Raw genomic sequence first — 19,795 nt, 5'->3', positions numbered from 1 at the left:
CAAAGTTTACTAGTAATCAATGGCGTGACATAGCATAGCACACTTAAAACTACTTGAAGATCATTTGTATAGGTTGTATTGAATTTATATAAAAAGTAACGTCGATGTGGATATTATACTAATGTTGTGTTTCTTCATAACCAAGTAATCGAGTAATTCAAGTTACTTCTTAATGAATAATAAGAATTATATATTTTATTCAATCTAGAAAATAACAAGCTATACTGAATGACAGTGGAATACAAATTCTCTGCTAGCTACTGCATTATTAGATTCCGTTAATAGGGCAGCCATAAAACATTTTAATCTAAAGAACTGATGGAGCAACAAAGAGTGAAACGATCGTGTGATGTAATTACAATAAAACTAAAATGACAGTGCTTGTGATATGTAATAGCCAGTTAAATGCATCGTGAACGATGGATACATCAAATTTAAGACATGTTATGATCTCCGATGAAAAATGTAAAGAAGGTATGTCAATTTCTGTGATTTGAAAAAACTCGTTTATAAAACATCATACACGTCTTTATACAATTTTACTAACTTGTATGAATCGCAAGTTTTTATGCTTTTTAAAAGATGAAAATATTTAACGTAGAACATAAAAGTTAAAAAATATTACTTACATATTTTATCAAAGTAATTGGAAAAAGTATAGAAGATAAAATATTTTGTTCATCTTTTGTTAAACTTAGAAATTGTAAAGAATTATTTATACATTGTTTATGTAGATATAATTTTAATTCATAAGTCGCAACAATTACAAAATTCTCATTATTGTTATGTCTAATAATTAATCAGTGTTTTTCCCTAAAAATGAAGAAATTGCTTCATATATATACATAAAAGACACTGATTTATAAAATAAATATTTCTTAAATGTTAAATTTATTAGTTCACAGAAAGAAATTTGTTAGATTTCTAGATCTAATATAATATAATCTATAAAAAGATTTAATATATTCCAATGTAAGTAGTATATCATATAAAATATGTGAGTATTATCTCTCATGTTAAGTTCTATTCATTGTCAGTAGCTATTTGATATAAATTCTGGTAATAATTAATTTTAATAAGTATATATATGTATATCAATTAATATATGTATGTATGTGTATATTATAAAATTTAAAGCATTTTTATTTTCTTTTGGATATTGTACTTGTTAATGAAATATTTTGCACATGTTTATAATGTTCATGCGTTTTAACAAGTTTTACATCTTTATAAAATCAAAATGTTAGTATTTTTCTTAATATATGTATTCTACAGTAAATTGTTTATAAGCATCAGTGTATGGATGCTAAAAAGAAAAGTAACATAGATTATTATTTTTTAGATTAAATTTGGTTATAATAGCTTAGAAATATCAATTATTAACTTAGAATAAATTAATAAGTGTCATTTTTAAACAATACTTTCATTGTTTTGTGTTTATAGATATGTTACATTTTCATTAATAAAGATTTTTTACAGCTATATTATTTTTATTTCTAATTCCCTCAAAATATTAAATATATCATTATAAATAATGTACTATCTTAAACAAGTGTATACTTATTTATAATTTTCTAGTAATTGTATATGCAAGGGTTTATACATTTAAGTATTATCATTATGATGAAATTTAATTAAATGTGATTATTAATAATAAAATTATAAAATTTTGTGAATAATAGAGTAGTTATTTTAAATAAATACAGAAGTAGAAACAGACTCCTGTTTAAAGTTGCTTTGTTATCAGCTAATTTTGTACACAAACAATATCACCTATGTTGGAGAACTTTGAAATTTAATATCTTAGATTAGTATACTTATTATGCTATATACTAAAATATCTCTTACATATTAAAATATCAATAAAGTTTAGTAAAATAGATTTTGAAATTACGAAGACTTTGTACTAATGTTTATATTACAGTACTGTGTGCACTAATATTTATACTGTAGTACTCTTTTACAACAGCAGACTTCATTAACATTTTCATACGTATATCACAAGTATTTCATATGAGTTAATATAAAATAATATTATACTTTTATATAAGTGTGATGACAACAAATGTTACATGTTTCAAAGAACAAACTTAAACATGGGTAGCAGAGGAGTCGGGGATATTCCTACAATATTTCATCCCCAGCAGACTCATACCTCAAGTATTATTCTTGGTGATAATCAGCAAAACCATGGCTCTCAAAACACTGCTGGACAAATTACTCATGACAATTCTGGTAAGTCCATATTAATTGTTTATTCAATGTACTACATATATTATATTCATACTATGTTTTATGCTATTCAATAGAGACACATATATTAACTCATAAAGTTTGTATTATATTATAATTTAATTTGTTAATGTTAGTTTCTGTAATATCATAAGGTTAATAAGTTAAAGAAATTTCTTTGTTATCGCCACTAGGTTTAGGTTTGATGAAAAAAAAACGGTAGTAGCTTTGTGTTGTGTTTTACTCTGTTATTTATATTTTATCTAATAATTAAAATCTTTTAACTCCTTGGTGATTGTGTCAATGTTTGTTTTAGGGTGCATTCCTCTTAATACTATTTTATAACTTTTACTTTTCTTTAACTGTAATGTATAGAAATATGCATTGTTCTCTTTCAAGATTAGAATAATTTTACTGTAAATTTCAGTGGTATTAGCTCGGATTCTGACATAATTATTTTTTAGTTGTTTAAAATTTTAAAGCGAAGTTTTTATGTAAATATACTGATGGACATTTTGATTGAAGTTTAATTCTTTCCGATGTAGCATTTTCTAAAGATTCATTTGTCAATATCCATCGAGACAACGATCTACAGTGAGATTCGTTATAACGAGACGAAAATTCAAAGACGATTTTCTTGAAAACAAAGCCTCAAATGAAAAATTTTTATTCTATATTTCGATTTATTTTTTCGCGTAGAATCACCCCCTTTCCGCTTGTAGCACCAGTTACGAACCAGTCTGTATATTCCTTATATATCTTCCTTCTGTTCTTTTTTCTCGTTAATTAAGTAGCCCTAGGCTCGCATTTCTGCATTCTGTCAAAGTTTCTCTTTAGGATTACGTATTGACTTTAGACGAAAAAGTTGGTGAATCGACTGATGATGATGCTTCATCTCACATTAATCGACTAGTTCATCAAATTTCGAATGAAATGTTTGAGTAATCGGAGATAAGATGCAAACCTGCTCCTCTCTTGTGGCCTTCTCATTTACCAATTTTCGATACCAGTGGATCTTTTACTTTGGAGAGCCGTAAAAAATTGTTTGTATAATAGTTCTGGTAGATGGATTATATACGTTGAACAATTAAAACATCGGATTGATTTTCATCGTCTAAGGTCAATGCATAATCTTGGGGGATAATTTGACCAGAGTGAAAAAATGTGAGTTTAGGCTACTGAAACAGCGAAAAAAATATGCGACAGTAGGTCCTATTTTCCTTATATATAACTTACAAATTATATAAATACAAATATATAAATTACAAATAAAATGAGTTTAAAAACCAATGACACTTTAACATTTCCTTTCAAGACAGCAGTTAAGTTGCAACCCATGGTTCCTTTGAAATTTTTGACTCTCATAATGAATAGAATAAGATGTAATAAAAAAATTTGACCTTGAATTGAAGATCAAGGTCAACAACGATTCTCATCTAAAATTAAAAAAAAATATTTTACTCGGTCACAATATAATAAATATTATAGATAGTATAATGTAAATTTTAAAGAATTTATATCTTGCGTCACAGATACTTATATCAAATAATAAATTTAGTATAAGTATAATAAGACTGGTCTACACGATGTTTGTTACTTGAATTGTAAGCGTCCTCGAAAAAAGTTTTGTTTCAATTATAATTATTTTATATAAATGTGTAGGCTGTGAACAGCAACAAGGATGCAGCGTTAGTGGTGGCTGTGGTGATTCTGTACCGAGTTGTCGTTCTTTGGAAACAACTAGAAGCGGAGTTGGTTCTGGAGGAAGTGCAGATAATCAAGGACACAATACAAGTCAAACTCAAGTTCAGTCTCATGTGACAGTACCACCAGTTACTTATCAACAAAGGCCCAACTCCTTATCCACTTGTTACGCATCTTGTTGCGCCGAATCTGCAAAAAAGGTCCATTGATTTCTAATATTTATTTGTTTGTCTGTAATAATAGAAGAAAACAGGAAATGTTGGATGTATGTATATGATTGAAACAATCTTACTTTTCAAAAATGAACAAATCTTTTATGCTGCTCCTTTCAGTTTAAAAATAACAATATTCTATTATTTCATTTGTTTATACCATTTTCTTACAGTGGTTAAAGTCACTTTTACTATTCGGCTAGAAAACTTTAGAATGAATCTTCATACAAGAGAAGTTTATTCTAAAATTTTAGCTTTCGCTTATTCTTCCATAATTAATAATTATGTTAATATTATATTATATAATATTTTTATTATAATATTATAATAATAATATTAATTTTATAGCGCTTTATATATTGTTAGAGTACAATTCCTTTCATTCTTCACTTTCAAGCACTTTCACTTTCAAAAGCACTTTCATTCTTTTTTGTTCGTTCTCCTACATGTTACGTAATTATAAAACTTACAAAAATGACAAAAAAATCGTTTTGATTAATTTTATACATAAATTGAACATGAATTTTTATAGCTCGTAAAATTTGAAAAATATATCTATTAATTACTTTTTAAGATGTTGGTATATTATGATTTCAGATATATTTTGGAGTGTGCGTCACAATATGTGTCACAGCAAGTTGGGTCGGTGCGACACATTGTATCAGATATTTGTATTTTTACAAATACGAAACTCCTAATTATTCATCGTTTTCTAACTCATCTATTACAGGGCGTCATCAACATGTAAGTATACCCTATCTTCAAATCTCTCTTTTTACATTTTTGAATATGGTTCAACTTAAAATAAAGTTTCTATGAAACAAATAATAAATTAATGCATTATGATAAGCCAGAATCGGATACATTAGTAACATTAAAGGATGTGTAAGAATAGCCTGATAATGAATCTACGAAAACTGAGTTTCGGGACGGCACATGGTGCGTTTAGTTTAGACATGGTTTAGGGTATTTCCCTCATTCTAGTAAAAATGAAAGTGGGAACTTGTATTTGTTCATATCTTTACGAATACTCTACGAATGCTTCATAAACGCATTAGATACAGAGAAAGTCATGATATGCGATTTCCCGACTATTGCGTATAGTAAAAATTATCTGTATGTATTATATATGCGTAAAGATAATTTAGTTTTTTTATTTCCTTTGATTATACATATGTATGCTCGTTCGTTCGTTTCTTTAATTACTTTTATAGGATAAAAAAGAAACTTCCAAGATAATTATCATATATATTTATATACAGGGTTATCCATTAACTCGCGCACTCGCGAGGACATATGAGAATGGCAATATTGTAATATATACGCTTATTACTACAATCAAATGTCACTCGCCACCTACGAACTGTTGTTAGAAGTATAAGTAAGTGAGAACATAGAGCGGTTTGGTAGTGGCCGAAGAACTTCAAATTTGATGTCACAATAAGAAGACGACCGCTGAGAAAGCAAGCCTCTCGTTTTTGCCGACGATTTTATGTCTCTGCGTGCTTCCGAAGCTTCGAAGCAAGTGTCACGTAAAGTTGAGGGTTGGATGATAAAATTAAGTAGCTGGGTCGTAACACAGTTATCAATTTTGCTTTTATTAAACTTTATTATGAATTCAGCAATCACAATGGAATATATACTGAATTAACATACATAAATCACAATTCACTCCAACAACTTTATGTAAAACCTAGTTACACTGATACGTTAAGTACGCGACCGGTATAAGGGTAGAAACTCGGCAAAAGGTGTTGACTATTCCAAAGGTAGAGATTGAGTGTTGTGACGATGTTGTGGCGCAGGAAAGCTAGGGGTGGGTGTGTCTGAGGCCATGAGATGAGCTGATTCGTTAAGGACAATTTTGTTTAGGAAAGCGAGGGCGATAAACATTGTTTTTGATTGGAGCACAAGAACCCTGGTGGACTAGGAAGGGTTTTAGCCGCCCTTGAGAGAAAGTTGCTAACGGAAAATACCAAATGTGAGAAAACTAACTCTTCCGTATCTTGTCGTAAACAAAAATGTAAAGAACACTGGAAATAGAAGATGCTTGTTTTTGGTCTGAAGGAGCTTAATTATGAAAATGCCAAGATTTATTGGCGGGTCCTTAAGACTATCGAGGGTACGCAGTAAGGATGCGTAAACATCTTGTTCTCGGTGTGTGGCCTGGTCTCTGTTGTGGATTGAGATTTGGTTGATGTTACGCCTGGTCTCTGTTGTGGATTGAGATTTGGTTGATGTTACACAAGTGTGACATCAATCACATCGCAACTTACATCATCGATAAGACATCGATCCCCGAGCTTCGGACTCCTTTGGACGCATCACCACCTTATCATCACAACCTACACAGAAGCTATGATACACCTTAGTCTACATCATAGATAAGACATCGACCCTCGATCTTCGGACACTTTTCCATATCGAGACATCAACCGAGACATCAACCAGCTCTAGTTCAGTCTGTATTCTACAATTGAATTTTAATATTGTCGTATTAATAAAGCATACCAATGGGCCATTGCTCATTCGCCTTTTTTATAACACCTCGTTATTTATTACGTGACACAAGCATGGGCATCCGATTTTGTTCCCACATATAATTTTATTTTTTTTTTAATAACTGGTATATAAGAAAATAACAAAAATGAGTTCAAGGCAGTCACGTTTACAGAACGTTCTGTAGGTTCGGAAATGTCAAATTCGCGTGATTTTACTTCGACATTCGTTCACGTTAACGATTGTACAAAGAATACTGGAGAATACCAGGCGTCGCAGTCGCAAAACGTTGGGGCTTCCTAGCCAACACACCATATGGGGAGGGCTTAATTTATGGTATCTTCAAGTGTTGATATTTTCTCTTTCCACTGCCGAGAGTGACAAAGGATAGGGAGCTATCCCAGGTGTTCACATACAGCATTTCTGTACAGATATGTTGGGGTATGCTTATCTAAGATGTAATCACAATGTAACTTTTTTTTATTTAAAATTGCATTCGATTGGTAAAGTTATTAGCGAATTATAATGAAATGATTCACATTCTTACAACGGGGTCTTTTGCTATCGTCAGGTAATTTTCATTTTTAACGTATTAAACATTTTCTTCTATTTCGTGCTTCAAATTTGTTAACTTTTTATAAATCTCCGCCATTACCTGATTTTAGGTCGTTCTGCTGTCGAATGTAAGAATAAATAACAAGAACAGTAATGAAATATAACAAAACATCTCACTGAACTCATATTTATATAGAGCAGATTAAAAACTAGAAATTAATTAAATCCTCATAGGAGTGCCCGAATCTGATTAGTCGGCAAATGATGGAAATTTATGATACAGCCGTAAGAAGTCGGACGCATTTCTAAACGACAGACTTAATATCAGTATCCAACGTAATCTCAGAATATTATGTCTATCCAAAACCTAACCCGAACTTTTTTTTTTTTTTATTTATTTATTAGAATATTTACAATCAATTCTCGTTGAGAATTTTCAGTAACTTAATTTGGCGTGATACAATGACATGGATTATAATATTTTTATATTGTTGGTTCTAGTAGAAACTAAGGATTTAATCTAGAGGGTATTTTCTTTTTAGTCTGCGGATCTGGTCCGTCGTGTCCAGTAGTTGGGCGACTATTGGGTTGTGGTGGTTGTTGACTCTTGTGTTATATCTGCTTCTGGACTTGTGTATTTCATCTTTGACTGTAGGTATCTTGAGGTCACGGTGGATTGTTTCGTTGGTAACATACCAGGGTGCATTTAATAGAGATCTTAGCGTTTTCGATTGAAAGCGTTGGAGTATTTCAATGTTGGAATTACTTGCTGTTCCCCATAGTTGGATTCCGTAGGTCCAGACTGGTTTTATTACGGCCTTATAGAGCGTAATTTTGTTCTGCGTGCTTAGATTGGAGCGACGGCCAATGAGCCAATAAAATTTTTTGAGTTTATCCCTGAGTTGTTTAGATTTGTCTAGGATATATTGTTTCCAGGTTAATCTCCTGTCCAGAGTCAAACCCGAACTTAAACCGTCAAAGTTAGAACTTACACGTCTCCCGAGCAGCTACTGAACCCTCTGTGTTTCAGGACTATAGCCATGTTCGGTATCATGTTGATCGTAAAAATCTCAACAATCCAACTAAAACAACGTTATGACGATAAAATAAAAGATATAAAAACTTTATTTTTCTTATTCCGACGATTTATAAATAATTGTGTCATCGTTGGAACAATCCACAGGGAACCTGTTCAGCGAGCGATTAGTTTCATCTCTAACGTAAACAACTTCCGTTTGCCGACTAGTTCGATCCAGGCGCTGCAGTACGAGGATTATTTCAATTTCTAAAATTTTTTTAAAAATGTTAGCACACTGCAGTGTGAGATGTTTTGTTGTGTTTCACTTGCCCTTGTTCCATATTCTTGGATTTGATAGCAAAGCGACCTAAAATCAGGTAATAGCGGTCAATTTGTAAAAAGATCGTTAACAAATTTTGAAGTATGATGTAGAAGAGAATGTTTAATACGTTACAAATGAAAATTATTTAACGATAAAAAAAGGGGCCTGATGCTTGTAAGAATATGTACTATTTTATTGTAATTCGCTAATAACTCTGGCAGATGAATACAATTTCAAATAAGAAAAAATTTAGTGTGATTAAATTTCAGGTAAACATAGCCAAAGATATCATTTAGTAAAAAAAAGGAAATTATGTTACATATGGGAATAGTAGCGGATGCCGTAGCTTGCTTCGAAACTTTGGGAGCGTGTAGGGACATGAAGTTCCGCTTCCTCAGCGATAGTTCTCTCCCTATTGTGATATTTAAAAGCGTACTTCTAGCAATAGCTCATAGATGGCGGGCGATATCTGACGGTAGTAGCAAGTGTATATGTTACACTGTTGCTATTGTCATGTTGTCTCGAACATCGTACACAAATCTAAACAACTCAGGGACAAACTCAAAAAATTTTATTGGCTCATTGGCTGTTGCTCCAACCTAAGCACGCAGAACAAAATTACGCTCTATAAGACCTGTCTGGACCTACGGAATCTAACTATGGGGAACAACAAGTAATTCCAACATTGAAATGCTCCAACGCTTCCAATCGAAAACGCTAAGATCCCTAATAAATGCACCCTGGTATGTTACCAACGAAACAATCTACCGCGACCTCAAGGTACCTACAGTCAAAAATGACATATACAAGTCCAGAAGCAGATATGACGCAAGAGTCAACAACCACCACAACCCATTAGTCACCCAACTACTTGACACGACGGACCAGATCCGCAGACTACAAAGAAAATACCCTTTAGATTAAATCCTTAGATCCTACTAGAACCAACAATATAAAAATATTATAAACCATGTCATTGTATCACGCCAAATGAAATTACTGAAAATTCTCAACGAGAATTGATTGTAAATATTCTAATAAATAAAAAAAAAAAATATTGTTTCGCGAACGCGGGTTCCGAGTTACATTGCTCGTCAAAGAGATAGCCCAGGTGTGCTATCTTTTATTTCTCAATGACGCGTGCAAAGTTTTTTGTCTGAGGTTTAGTGTGTAACAAAAAAAATTGTTTTATTTTAAGAACGAAATGATAACACATGTACAATAAGAAAATATTAATCAACATAAATTGTAACTAACAATAATTACTTATCAAACATATATACTTATTTAATAATGGGTACATCCCCCTTTATTTTCTATTATTTCTATTGTACGATTTGGTGTCGATTTATATAGTTTCTGGATATAATTTTAACTTAACGTATCCCATTTGCGTACAATAACATAATATAATATAATATAATAATATAATAATATATAATAATATAATAATATAATAATCCACCTTCAGATGTTCATGAATTATGGGAAAGAACACAACAGGAATGGTACAATATTGAACTACAAATAATTAAAAATTTAATTGATAGTATGCCTCGTAGATTAAAAGCATTAAAGAAAAGTAAAGAAAAGTGGACGAAATACTAGGTTGAAACCTTAATTCGACGAGTATAATTAAAGTGCAAAACTGTAAACATGGTTTGAGATGTCCATTTTTGTAAAATGTTCTGTACATTATCGATGTTAATGAAAATGAACTATTACATTTCGTTAATCAGACGTAGCTTGTAGTTACTGTTACCTAATCTTTACCGATCACTTGAAAAATTAATCGTAGTATCGCCTTTTACATAAAATCAGCGGAGTGTGTTTACACTTTTGCTCGTCACTGTATATTATATTTGGATTCCCTTATCCTTTTCCCCCTCTCTTCTGCTTCTCTCTTTCTTCTTTCTTCTATAATTTGGTCTGCTGTCATCCTTTCTTGCTCCTCTCTTGCTTCTATCTGCGTCCCTCCATTTCTCACCTCTTCTAGTTCCTTCTTTCTCTTTCTTACTCTTTTTCTTTCTTGGCGATTTCTCCAGTTTCTCTCTTTTTCCTTTATACTTTGCTAGTTCCTTTTTTGATTCTAGGGCCTCCTCTCTCATACCTTGCTGCTCTTTTTAATGCTTTTTCTGTGATTTCTATTAGCTTGCATTCTTCTATCAATATATAATTTGGTGTTGTCATATCTAAACCTAATATCCATTTCGCCTATCTTCTTTGTATTCTATCCAGTCTTTCTTCCATGTTCCAGCCCCATACCTCTGCTCCAAACAGCGCCACGCTCTCTACATCTTCATTCTCCTCTCGTAGTCCTGTTTGAATATTCTTTCTCCCATGCTCCATGTATTCTTCATTGCTATTGTTGTTCTCTTTTTCCTGTCTTGTATGTGTTTCTCATCACTGCCGTTTTTCTGTAGTATGTACCCTAGGTATCTTATTTCGTCCACTTCTTCTAATTCTTGCTCTCCCCATTTCTATTATCTTTGTCTCCTTTTGTTCCTTCTTTTTCCGAACACTACTATCTTGGTCTTTTCCGTGCTCAGTTCTAATCCGGCTTCCTTTAACAATTTTTTGAATCTCTTTAACATTTTTTTTAGCACTTCTTCTCTATCCGCCATCAGCACAATATCGTCTGCATGTGTTAGTGACCATACCTTTCTTTCTCCTACCACTATGCCCCCAGCTTATCCTTTCCTTAGTTCGTCTTCCAGTCCTGTCACGTAGATGTTGAATAATGTCGGGCTCAACGGATACCTTTGTCTGACTCCCCTCACTGTCCAAAATTCTTTTGTGTTGTCTTGACTCTCATTACATTCTTTGTTTCCGCGTATATCTCTTTAATCCTTCGGATTAGTTTTTCGCTAATCCCCATTTTCCTCATTTTCTCCTTCAGTTTTTCTCTGTTTTGCCTGTCGAACGCCGCTCTTAAGTCCGCAAAGCAGGCATATAATTTCCCTTTTTCTTTACTCAACTGTTTGTCTATGATATGGTTTATCACAAATACCGCGTCGGTTATTCCCCTTCCTTTTCTGAATCCGAAGTGGTTCTCTTCCAGTTTGTTTTCAACTTCTACCTTCAGTCGTTCGTCCAGTATCCCCGCATAGATCTTGTATGCTGTATCCATTAATGTTACTCTTCTGTAACCTCTTCTTATATATCGGACATATTACTCCTTTTTTCCAATCTTCTGGTATCCCCTCCTCATTCCATATTTTCCTTAACAACTCCGATAACGCCTCCCCCACTTCCTTCGGTGCATACTTCCATACCTCATTTTCTAACCGTCTTCCCACATCGCTTTCTTTTCCTTCAAGTTTCTTAGCTGGTAGATCACCTCTTCCTTCTCTATATTATCTTCTCTCTCCTCCATTATTTTCTCTTCCGTTCTATGCCCCCCGCCCCCAGTTTTCTGCCCTCTTTGTGCTCTGTTCCTTCTAAAATTTCCATTAAGTGATTTTTCCACTCTTCTTCGCTTATATCCTCATCTATACCTTCTCTACTTCTTCTATATTTATTTATGTATTGCCACGCTTCTTGTTTGATCTTCTTTATTTTCTCCATTTCTTCCTCTTCGTGTTTTTGCCTTTCATAAACTTTATCATCTTCCTTCTCATCTCTCTTTTTATCCCACGCTTTTTATCCCATGCCCCATTTCCTTATCTTCACTTTCTTCTTTGGCATTGCTTTGTTTATCTTCTTTTTGATTTCAATTCACATTTCCTCTATTCTTCTTCTCTTGCAGGTCCAGTCTTTACATTCTTCCAGGTATTTTTCCACACTTTCGTTTGTCCATTCCCTTTCCTCCTTCTCTTCTTCTTTTTTTTCCTCAGTTTTTTGTAATTCCGCCCCCCCCCCCTATTTCTATTTCTAAAGGCATGTGGTTCGACTCTGTTCTTTTTCCTACTTTCATGTCGATTATTTCTTCTGTCGCTTCCTGATTGCCAATCACATAATCTATTACTAAATTTCCTCTCTCTCCAATATATCCTCCAATACTCCTCCCCTTCTTTATCTCTTCTATTAATTATCATCTAAGTACTGTAGCAGGGTTCTTTCTTCCATGTTTGTCTTGTCTTTTGATCGCCTGTATTTTTCTTTCCCTAGATCCTCGTTTATCGGCCCTCTCTCTTCTCCCGTTCTTGCTTTCCAGTCTTCGCCGATGATCATCACTTCCTCTTCTTTTCCGTCTATTCTTTCCTCTATTTCTTTTCATGTCCCTTTTGTCAGTTCTGCCCGAGCAGCCGAGCTAAACGAACGTGTGAAACAGTGCTCCAGTGAAAGTGCGTCAATCGGTGAAAATAAAATGATTAACGACAACGTCCATCGCCAAATGGTGGAAAATGCAACTGCAAATTCCATCAATAAAAATAACAGCAAAAGGTGAAACATACCACATAAACAGAGATACAAATACAACAAATCTAGGACAAACACTAAACCAAGATCAGGAATGCTCAGCTACAAATGAAATAGAGATGGAAACATCAACAAAGTTATGAGGAGAATAAAATCAACAACGAACTAACCCACCAGGATGAAAGCTGGAAGGTGGTAACTTCCAACAAAAAACGGAAAATAACTCCAGGCACAAGCGCCATAGGAAACCTAGACACGGAGAAGCAGCGATGGCTGCAAGAATTACCACTAAGAAACTCCTTCAGCTCACTAACTGAAGAGATAGAAGCTGACCTGACAAGTGAAATCACAACTCATCCAACTCACATTGCAAAACCACCACCAATATTTGTTGAGGCCCAAATAATAGACCCTCTTATCAACCTACTAAACAATTTAGTCGGGAAGGACAACTACACAATGAAACAAACAAAAATTGAACAAATAAAAATCCAAACAAACGCGCCAGAAATTTATAGGAAAGTGATAAAAACATTAAAGGAAAAAAATGCCATATACCACACGTATCAGCTCAAAGCTGAAAGGAGCTACAAAATAGTAATAAGAGGTTTGCATCCAAAAACCAACACAAAAAAATTAAGCGACGAAATAGCAAAAATTGGCCATCAAACAAGATCAATAAATAACATAAAAAGATATGATACTAAGGAACCGCTACCATTATTCTTAATAGAACTTGAACCCTGAACCAATAACAAAGAAAGTTACGAAATCAAAAAAATTCTAAACACAATAGTAAGAGTGAAACCACCACGCTACAAAAAAGATATACCACAATGCATGCGGTGCCAACAATACGGCCACACAAAAAATTATTGTAACAGAAGCCCGGCATGTGTTAAATGTGCAAAAAACCATTTAACAATACACTGCCCATCCACAGGAAAAATAGAAGAAGTTAGATGCCATAACTGTAACGGAAACCACCCAGCCAGCTATAAAGGGTGTGAAGTCAGGAAACAATTACAACGTAAACTGTTTCCGCCGCTACGAAACAGGACATACAATAACTTACAAGCGCAACAGAACAGCACAAAATCCGAGACAATACCAAATTCACAGCACGCAATAAACACTAACCACAACAGCACCAACACCTTTGGTAGCAAAAGCTACGCGCAAGTAACCAGCCACTCGCCACCCTCTGACAACCAACATCACAACAACATCAGCAACGACACTACAGAAATCAAGGAATTTCTTAAACAATCCATCAAAAACATCAAAATGTTAACTAAAATGATAAGCGAACAAAACGCAGTTCTCAGACAGCAAATGCAACAAATCACAGTGATGATACAACTACTTACATACATGCTAAGCTAAAAATAAAGACGGATACGTTAAAAATAGCAGCCTGGAACTCAAACGGCCTACAACAACGGGCCCTTGAAACTAAAACATTCATAAATGATAACAATATAGACATACTACTTGTCTTAGAAACACACCTCACTCCAAAAGGCTACATGAAAATACCATACTACACCATATATGGTACCAAACACCCCTCAGGAAAAGCGCACGGAGGGACCGCAGTGATAATCAGAAACGATATCAAACATTATTTACACAGCCAAGTTAATAAGGAATATATACAAGCAACCACCGTTACAGTTCAAACTAGCAGCAACTACTTCCAGTTGTCAGCAGTATATGTACCTCCGCGACACAAAATTACGTCACAAATGTGGGAAGAGTACTTCCAACACCTAGGGGAGAAGTACATCGCAGCGGAAGACTACAACTCAAAGCACACGTTATGGGGATCAAGAATTACTACACCTCGAGGTAGAACCCTGGAAAAATACATTAAAAATAATAACCTCGATATATTAACTACAGGTAGACCGACATACTGGCCGACTGACCTGAACAAAAAACCAGACCTACTTGACTTTGCAGTCACAAGGGGACTAAACACAAACAAACTAAAAATAACACCCAACCTCGAGCTTAGCTCCGATCATACACCCATAATAATTGAATACAGAAACAAACCAATACTTTGTAGCAATCCAGAGATACTATGCAATAAAACTACCAAATGGCAAACTTTCAAAGAAATAATCGAGAGCAAAATAATCTGCAACATCCCATTGAAAACTCCCGAACACATAGAACAGGCAGTAGCAACATTGACAGGAACTATCCAAGAAGCAACAAGGACAACCACTACACATGAACCAACCAGCAGACAAACAAAAACAATTGCGCAAGAAATATTCGAAAAAATTAGAAAAAAAAAGAAAAGCGAAAGCAAAATGGCAAAAACATAGAACTCGAGAAAACAAAAAACACCTAAACAAACTTGCAAAGGAAATAAAAAACAAAATAAAAGTGCACAACAATAACGAATTCGCAAAGTTCATAGAGACACTCTCTGCACACGAGAACTCCAACTACACCCTATGGAAAGCCACGAAAAAAATAATGAAGCCAATAAAATCCGTCCCAGCAATCAGAAAAGCAGATAACACATGGGCAAGAAGCAACGAAGAACAAGCTGAAGAATTCCCCAACCATCTTTGCAACACATTTACACCATACAATATCAACAACAGCAACCTTAAATGTCATACGGATGAGGATGCGCAAACCACTATCACCTCAACTGACAAGGAATACACCATATCTAAAACAACAGCACAAGAAATTAGAAACATAATTGATAAAACAAAAAAACAACAAAGCACCAGGAATCGACCTAATCAATGGCAAAATCTTGAAAAACCTTCCGCCAAAAGCGATAAGGCTAATGACAATATTAAGAATTCAATACTTCCCCAAACCATGGAAATTAGCACAGATCAAAATGTTACCTAAACCAGGCAAAGATCCACACCAAACTGCATCTTACAGACTAATATCACTGCTTCCAGTATTTTCCAAAATACTGGAAAAAATAATATATGGCCGGATAAAAACAATAATAGAGATAAAAAAATTAATACCGGAACACCAATTTGCCAATTCAAGGCTAAACTTAAAAAATTCTACTGGCTCATTGGCTGACGTTCCAACTTAAGCACGCAGAGCAAAATTGCGCTCTATAAGACCATAATAAAATCTGTCTGGACCTACGGAATTCAACTAAGGGGAACAGCAAGTAATTCCAACATTGAAATACTTCAACGCTTCCAATCGAAAACTCTAAGATCTCTAATAGACGCACCCTGATATGTTACCAACGAAGCAATACATCGAGATCTCAAGATACCTACAGTTAAAGAAGAAATATCCAAATTCAGTAATATATATAACATAAGAATTAACAACCACCAAAAGCCACTAGTTACTCAATTACTTGACACGACGGATCAGATCTGCAGGCTAAAAAGACATTACCCTCTAGATTTAAACATTAGATTCAGCTAGAATCAAACATACGATAATCACTTATTATTCACGTTATAGTACCACGCCAAAATAATTTACTTATTATTCTCAATGAGAATTGATTGTAAAATACATCCAAATAAAAAAAAGAAAACAAAGTATTCAGATTTGGTAACCTGACGAGCGAATCCAGAGTTTTTATATTCTCTGAACAAAAATAATTTTGTATAATCTTATTGTAGGTGGGTACAATGTCCTGCTAAAAATCCAATTTTTTTTTTTGTATAATGCGGATAGCATGTTTTTTCAATTGCTCATCAATTAAATTTATACATATATTTGGTTGTTTATCCGATCTGATATAGAATTTATATCTACATATGTTACTACTGTACGTACGTAAAATGTACGAGTATATTTTCTTGTATAGATCTACGAGTATTCAGAAGTAAACAAAAATGTTGAGTGGTCTAGCATTTTGTACCATATTATAAATTGGCAGAAAATGTTTGTGAATTGCAATACATACTTTCTGAGTAAAATATGAATAAAATGATAATTATAGTATACAAATATTGATTCGGCATTTATTTTCTAACAATTTAGGAATTATTGTATCTAATTTTTTCGATATGACGTTACCATGAAATTTTTATCTATATCTTTTCAGACAGCTTCATACAATGCCCCATTCTTCACAACCTGGTTTTGTACGAATTGGGAAATTCTCTACTTCCCAGTTTACTTCCTTTGCCAATCTGCAAGAATCAAATGTAATACTCCATCTGAAATAATTGCAGAGAGTTTACGAGGTTTCCGTGACAAAGGATTTACCGGTGGTCGTTTTTTGATCAGATGTAGTCTTTTTTGTGGTCTCTGGGTAGTTACAAACTATATGTATATTTATTCGCTCAGGATACTACTAGCTACCGATGTAATGGCACTTTTCGCAACTAACGTATCTTGTGTATATTTGTTATCATGGGTGATCCTTCATGAGCAATTTGTTGGAGTAAGGGTTAGTAGATGTTTTCGTATAAACTGTCTGCAATCTGTAACTATTAATTGCCTAATAAAACTAACACTGTTGATGAAATTGTTATGTGACAATTATGAATATTGCAGATAGTAGCAGTGATTTTATGCAATACCGGAATTGCACTTTTAGCGTACATGGATGGCATTACTGGAAGTCCAACTTTAGGTGGCGTTGTTCTGGCAACATCGGCAGCAGCTGGTTCGGCTGTTTACAAGGTAAAAGTTAATACCAAGAGATCGATGATTTTGGGCAATATCAGTTACATATAATTTATAATTTGACAATATACATTCTAAACAAACGCTGAGAATAAATTCGGTGGAACATATGAGGAAGGAAATATAATGTTAAACTAGGTGCTGTTTAAGAAAGTCATAGGAGAAACAACATTTGGTCAAATGTCTTTATTCTTTTCTCTTATTGGGCTGTGTAATGCGGCGTTGTTATGGCCAATTTGTTTGGCTCTTTACTTTTCGGGAGCAGAAAGTATACACTGGGGACGATTGCCATGGACGGCATTACTTTCAGCAAGCATTTTGCACTTAGGTTAGTATCTTTACTAATCGTAATCTTAAACTTCTATCCAGAATACACCACCAAGTTAAGATATAGGTTTGATTATATGAATTCTTCGTATCATAATAAAATAAAGCTTTTATGATTTTACAACTTAAATATTTTTACATACTTGCGAACATTTGTTTAAATTTCGCCGCTGATTGAGCACTACATACAAACAAGATACAGTGATTATACAGGGTATATCATGCAATTGGGGTGGGTTATATCTTGTATCTCGAATTTGCTAAGAGAAACAAATTGTTAAAGAGAAACTTAAATAGTATAGTAATATAGTATTAAATAGTATAAATAGTAATGCTTTATTGCTTTCTCTTGAAAAATTTCAAGGGACAACAGATTTGTTTTTTACATAATCGTTCTTATTCTATAGTTCTTTATCTATATTTAAACCAACCTATCTTATGTTATTTTACCTATATCTTATGTTGTTGTAAATATATATGTCGGATTAAAGTCAGGATTATGGAGATGGGCGTTTAATGAATTTTCATTAGAATTAGCCATTGTCGTGATACAACGGAGAGTTTATTAGCACGGGCTTATTAACAAGATTAAGCACTCGTAGCACTAGTGATAATGACCTTAGGTTCGAAACGAATCCGCAGTCACGGGATGGTAAACGTATGTTCTCGCACAGTTCAAGTCTAACTCTTTGTTAACTAGATGTGAGGTATTCACTGGTTGTAAGGTGGCACTGTCATTCGTCGATGAGATCGTACGAAAGAATGAATCTCCGTCTCGACGATGCCGTCGAGGAGAACTATAATGGGTGTGTCTAAGGACACGAGATCCTCGGATTCGTCAACGAAAGCTTTCGTTCCAAAGGCGAGGGAAATTAGCGCTGTTGCTAATTGGTCGATCTCCATATCGGCGTTTTGAAAGAGATGCTGGCCGCCCTTGAGGGGAGGTTGTTGACGGGGGGCATCGTTCGTGGAAGATAGGTTTCTCCTATCTTCCCGTAGTTGCCACAAAGACTACTTGACTGACTTCGCTTGACTAAATCTTAAGATCTATAGCGGGTCCTCGCGTTAGCCAAACATACACCACAAAGGCATGCCGACACCCGGCGATCATCTTACCCGGAGGACAAAATCTGCGTGTGGCGGGCCGCGGGATAGAAACTATCGAAGTATTTACTGCCACGTATCGCTACGACTATTTCTTTTAAGGAGAGGTATAGAGTTACTCTGTGCCTTTGTTAGATAAAACGTTCATCCCTTTGACCGCGGCTACGTTCGGCGACTGATTGTCGCCTCGAGCCCAAGCTCATGATCATAAATCTCGAATAATCGGAGCGGCATTTGTTTAATCTAAGTTACAGAGTTGCGGTATTCCCGCGAATCCAAGGAGGAATTCCGGTGTTCTTTCATCTCCGACATATATATATGTCGGAGATGTAGAGACATCGAGCCTTTCTTTTGGAAGATTTCTCAATACTTGGGCTCGGGGTGACATAACTGGTCGCCGAACGTAGCCACGGTCACGGGATGAACGAAATGTTTTACAAAGGAGGTTCCAGTGTTAAGGGATACGCTGTATAAACAATCAAGTCTTGATCAGGAGCAATGCTGGTTTATGTGGAACTGCCTAGTTACGGCGCTTGGGAATTTGTTGATATTCCCGATCGATATGTATTTGATATATGTAACTGTATCTGTCATTTATTTTGCAATCTCCTTGGAGAGTTTACTGTCATCGTCTTGGAGTCAGTCTTAGAGAAACCCTGTGCCTGAGTGAACGTGTCAGTGTGCTATCAAAAATATATTAAAACGTACAGAAAGTTTCCTGTTGACCGTGAATTCGTTACAGAACCCAAGAATATTATTTAAAGCATTTGTTTACTTATTGTTTGTTATCTTAGTTAACCGTTA

At 34.4% G+C, this 19,795-nt stretch overlaps 1 protein-coding gene across 5 annotated transcripts in view; it reads left to right on the top strand.

The window, feature by feature from the left end:
- LOC126917844 (putative thiamine transporter SLC35F3) overlaps window positions 1–19,795 on the top strand; it is a 42,939-nt gene continuing 23,144 nt past the window's right edge. For 2 of the 5 annotated variants that reach the window (XR_007711095.1, XM_050725189.1), the window contains exons 1-7: window positions 1–474; window positions 2,084–2,235; window positions 3,895–4,136; window positions 4,746–4,892; window positions 16,974–17,321; window positions 17,429–17,557; window positions 17,699–17,888. Coding sequence is in view for 4 of the 5 variants with exons in the window: in XM_050725189.1 (XP_050581146.1) it covers window positions 2,097–2,235; window positions 3,895–4,136; window positions 4,746–4,892; window positions 16,974–17,321; window positions 17,429–17,557; window positions 17,699–17,888 (1,195 nt within the window). In the remaining variant the exon portion in view is untranslated. The remainder of the gene's footprint in view (window positions 475–2,083; window positions 2,236–3,894; window positions 4,137–4,745; window positions 4,893–16,973; window positions 17,322–17,428; window positions 17,558–17,698; window positions 17,889–19,795) is intronic. The other 3 variants (XM_050725190.1, XM_050725193.1, XM_050725191.1) reach the window with 2 other exon arrangements.

Source organism: Bombus affinis, chromosome 6 (genome assembly GCF_024516045.1).
Source record: "Bombus affinis isolate iyBomAffi1 chromosome 6, iyBomAffi1.2, whole genome shotgun sequence".
Taxonomy (NCBI): domain Eukaryota; kingdom Metazoa; phylum Arthropoda; class Insecta; order Hymenoptera; family Apidae; genus Bombus; species Bombus affinis.
This window is presented reverse-complemented; position numbering and strand designations above follow the sequence as displayed.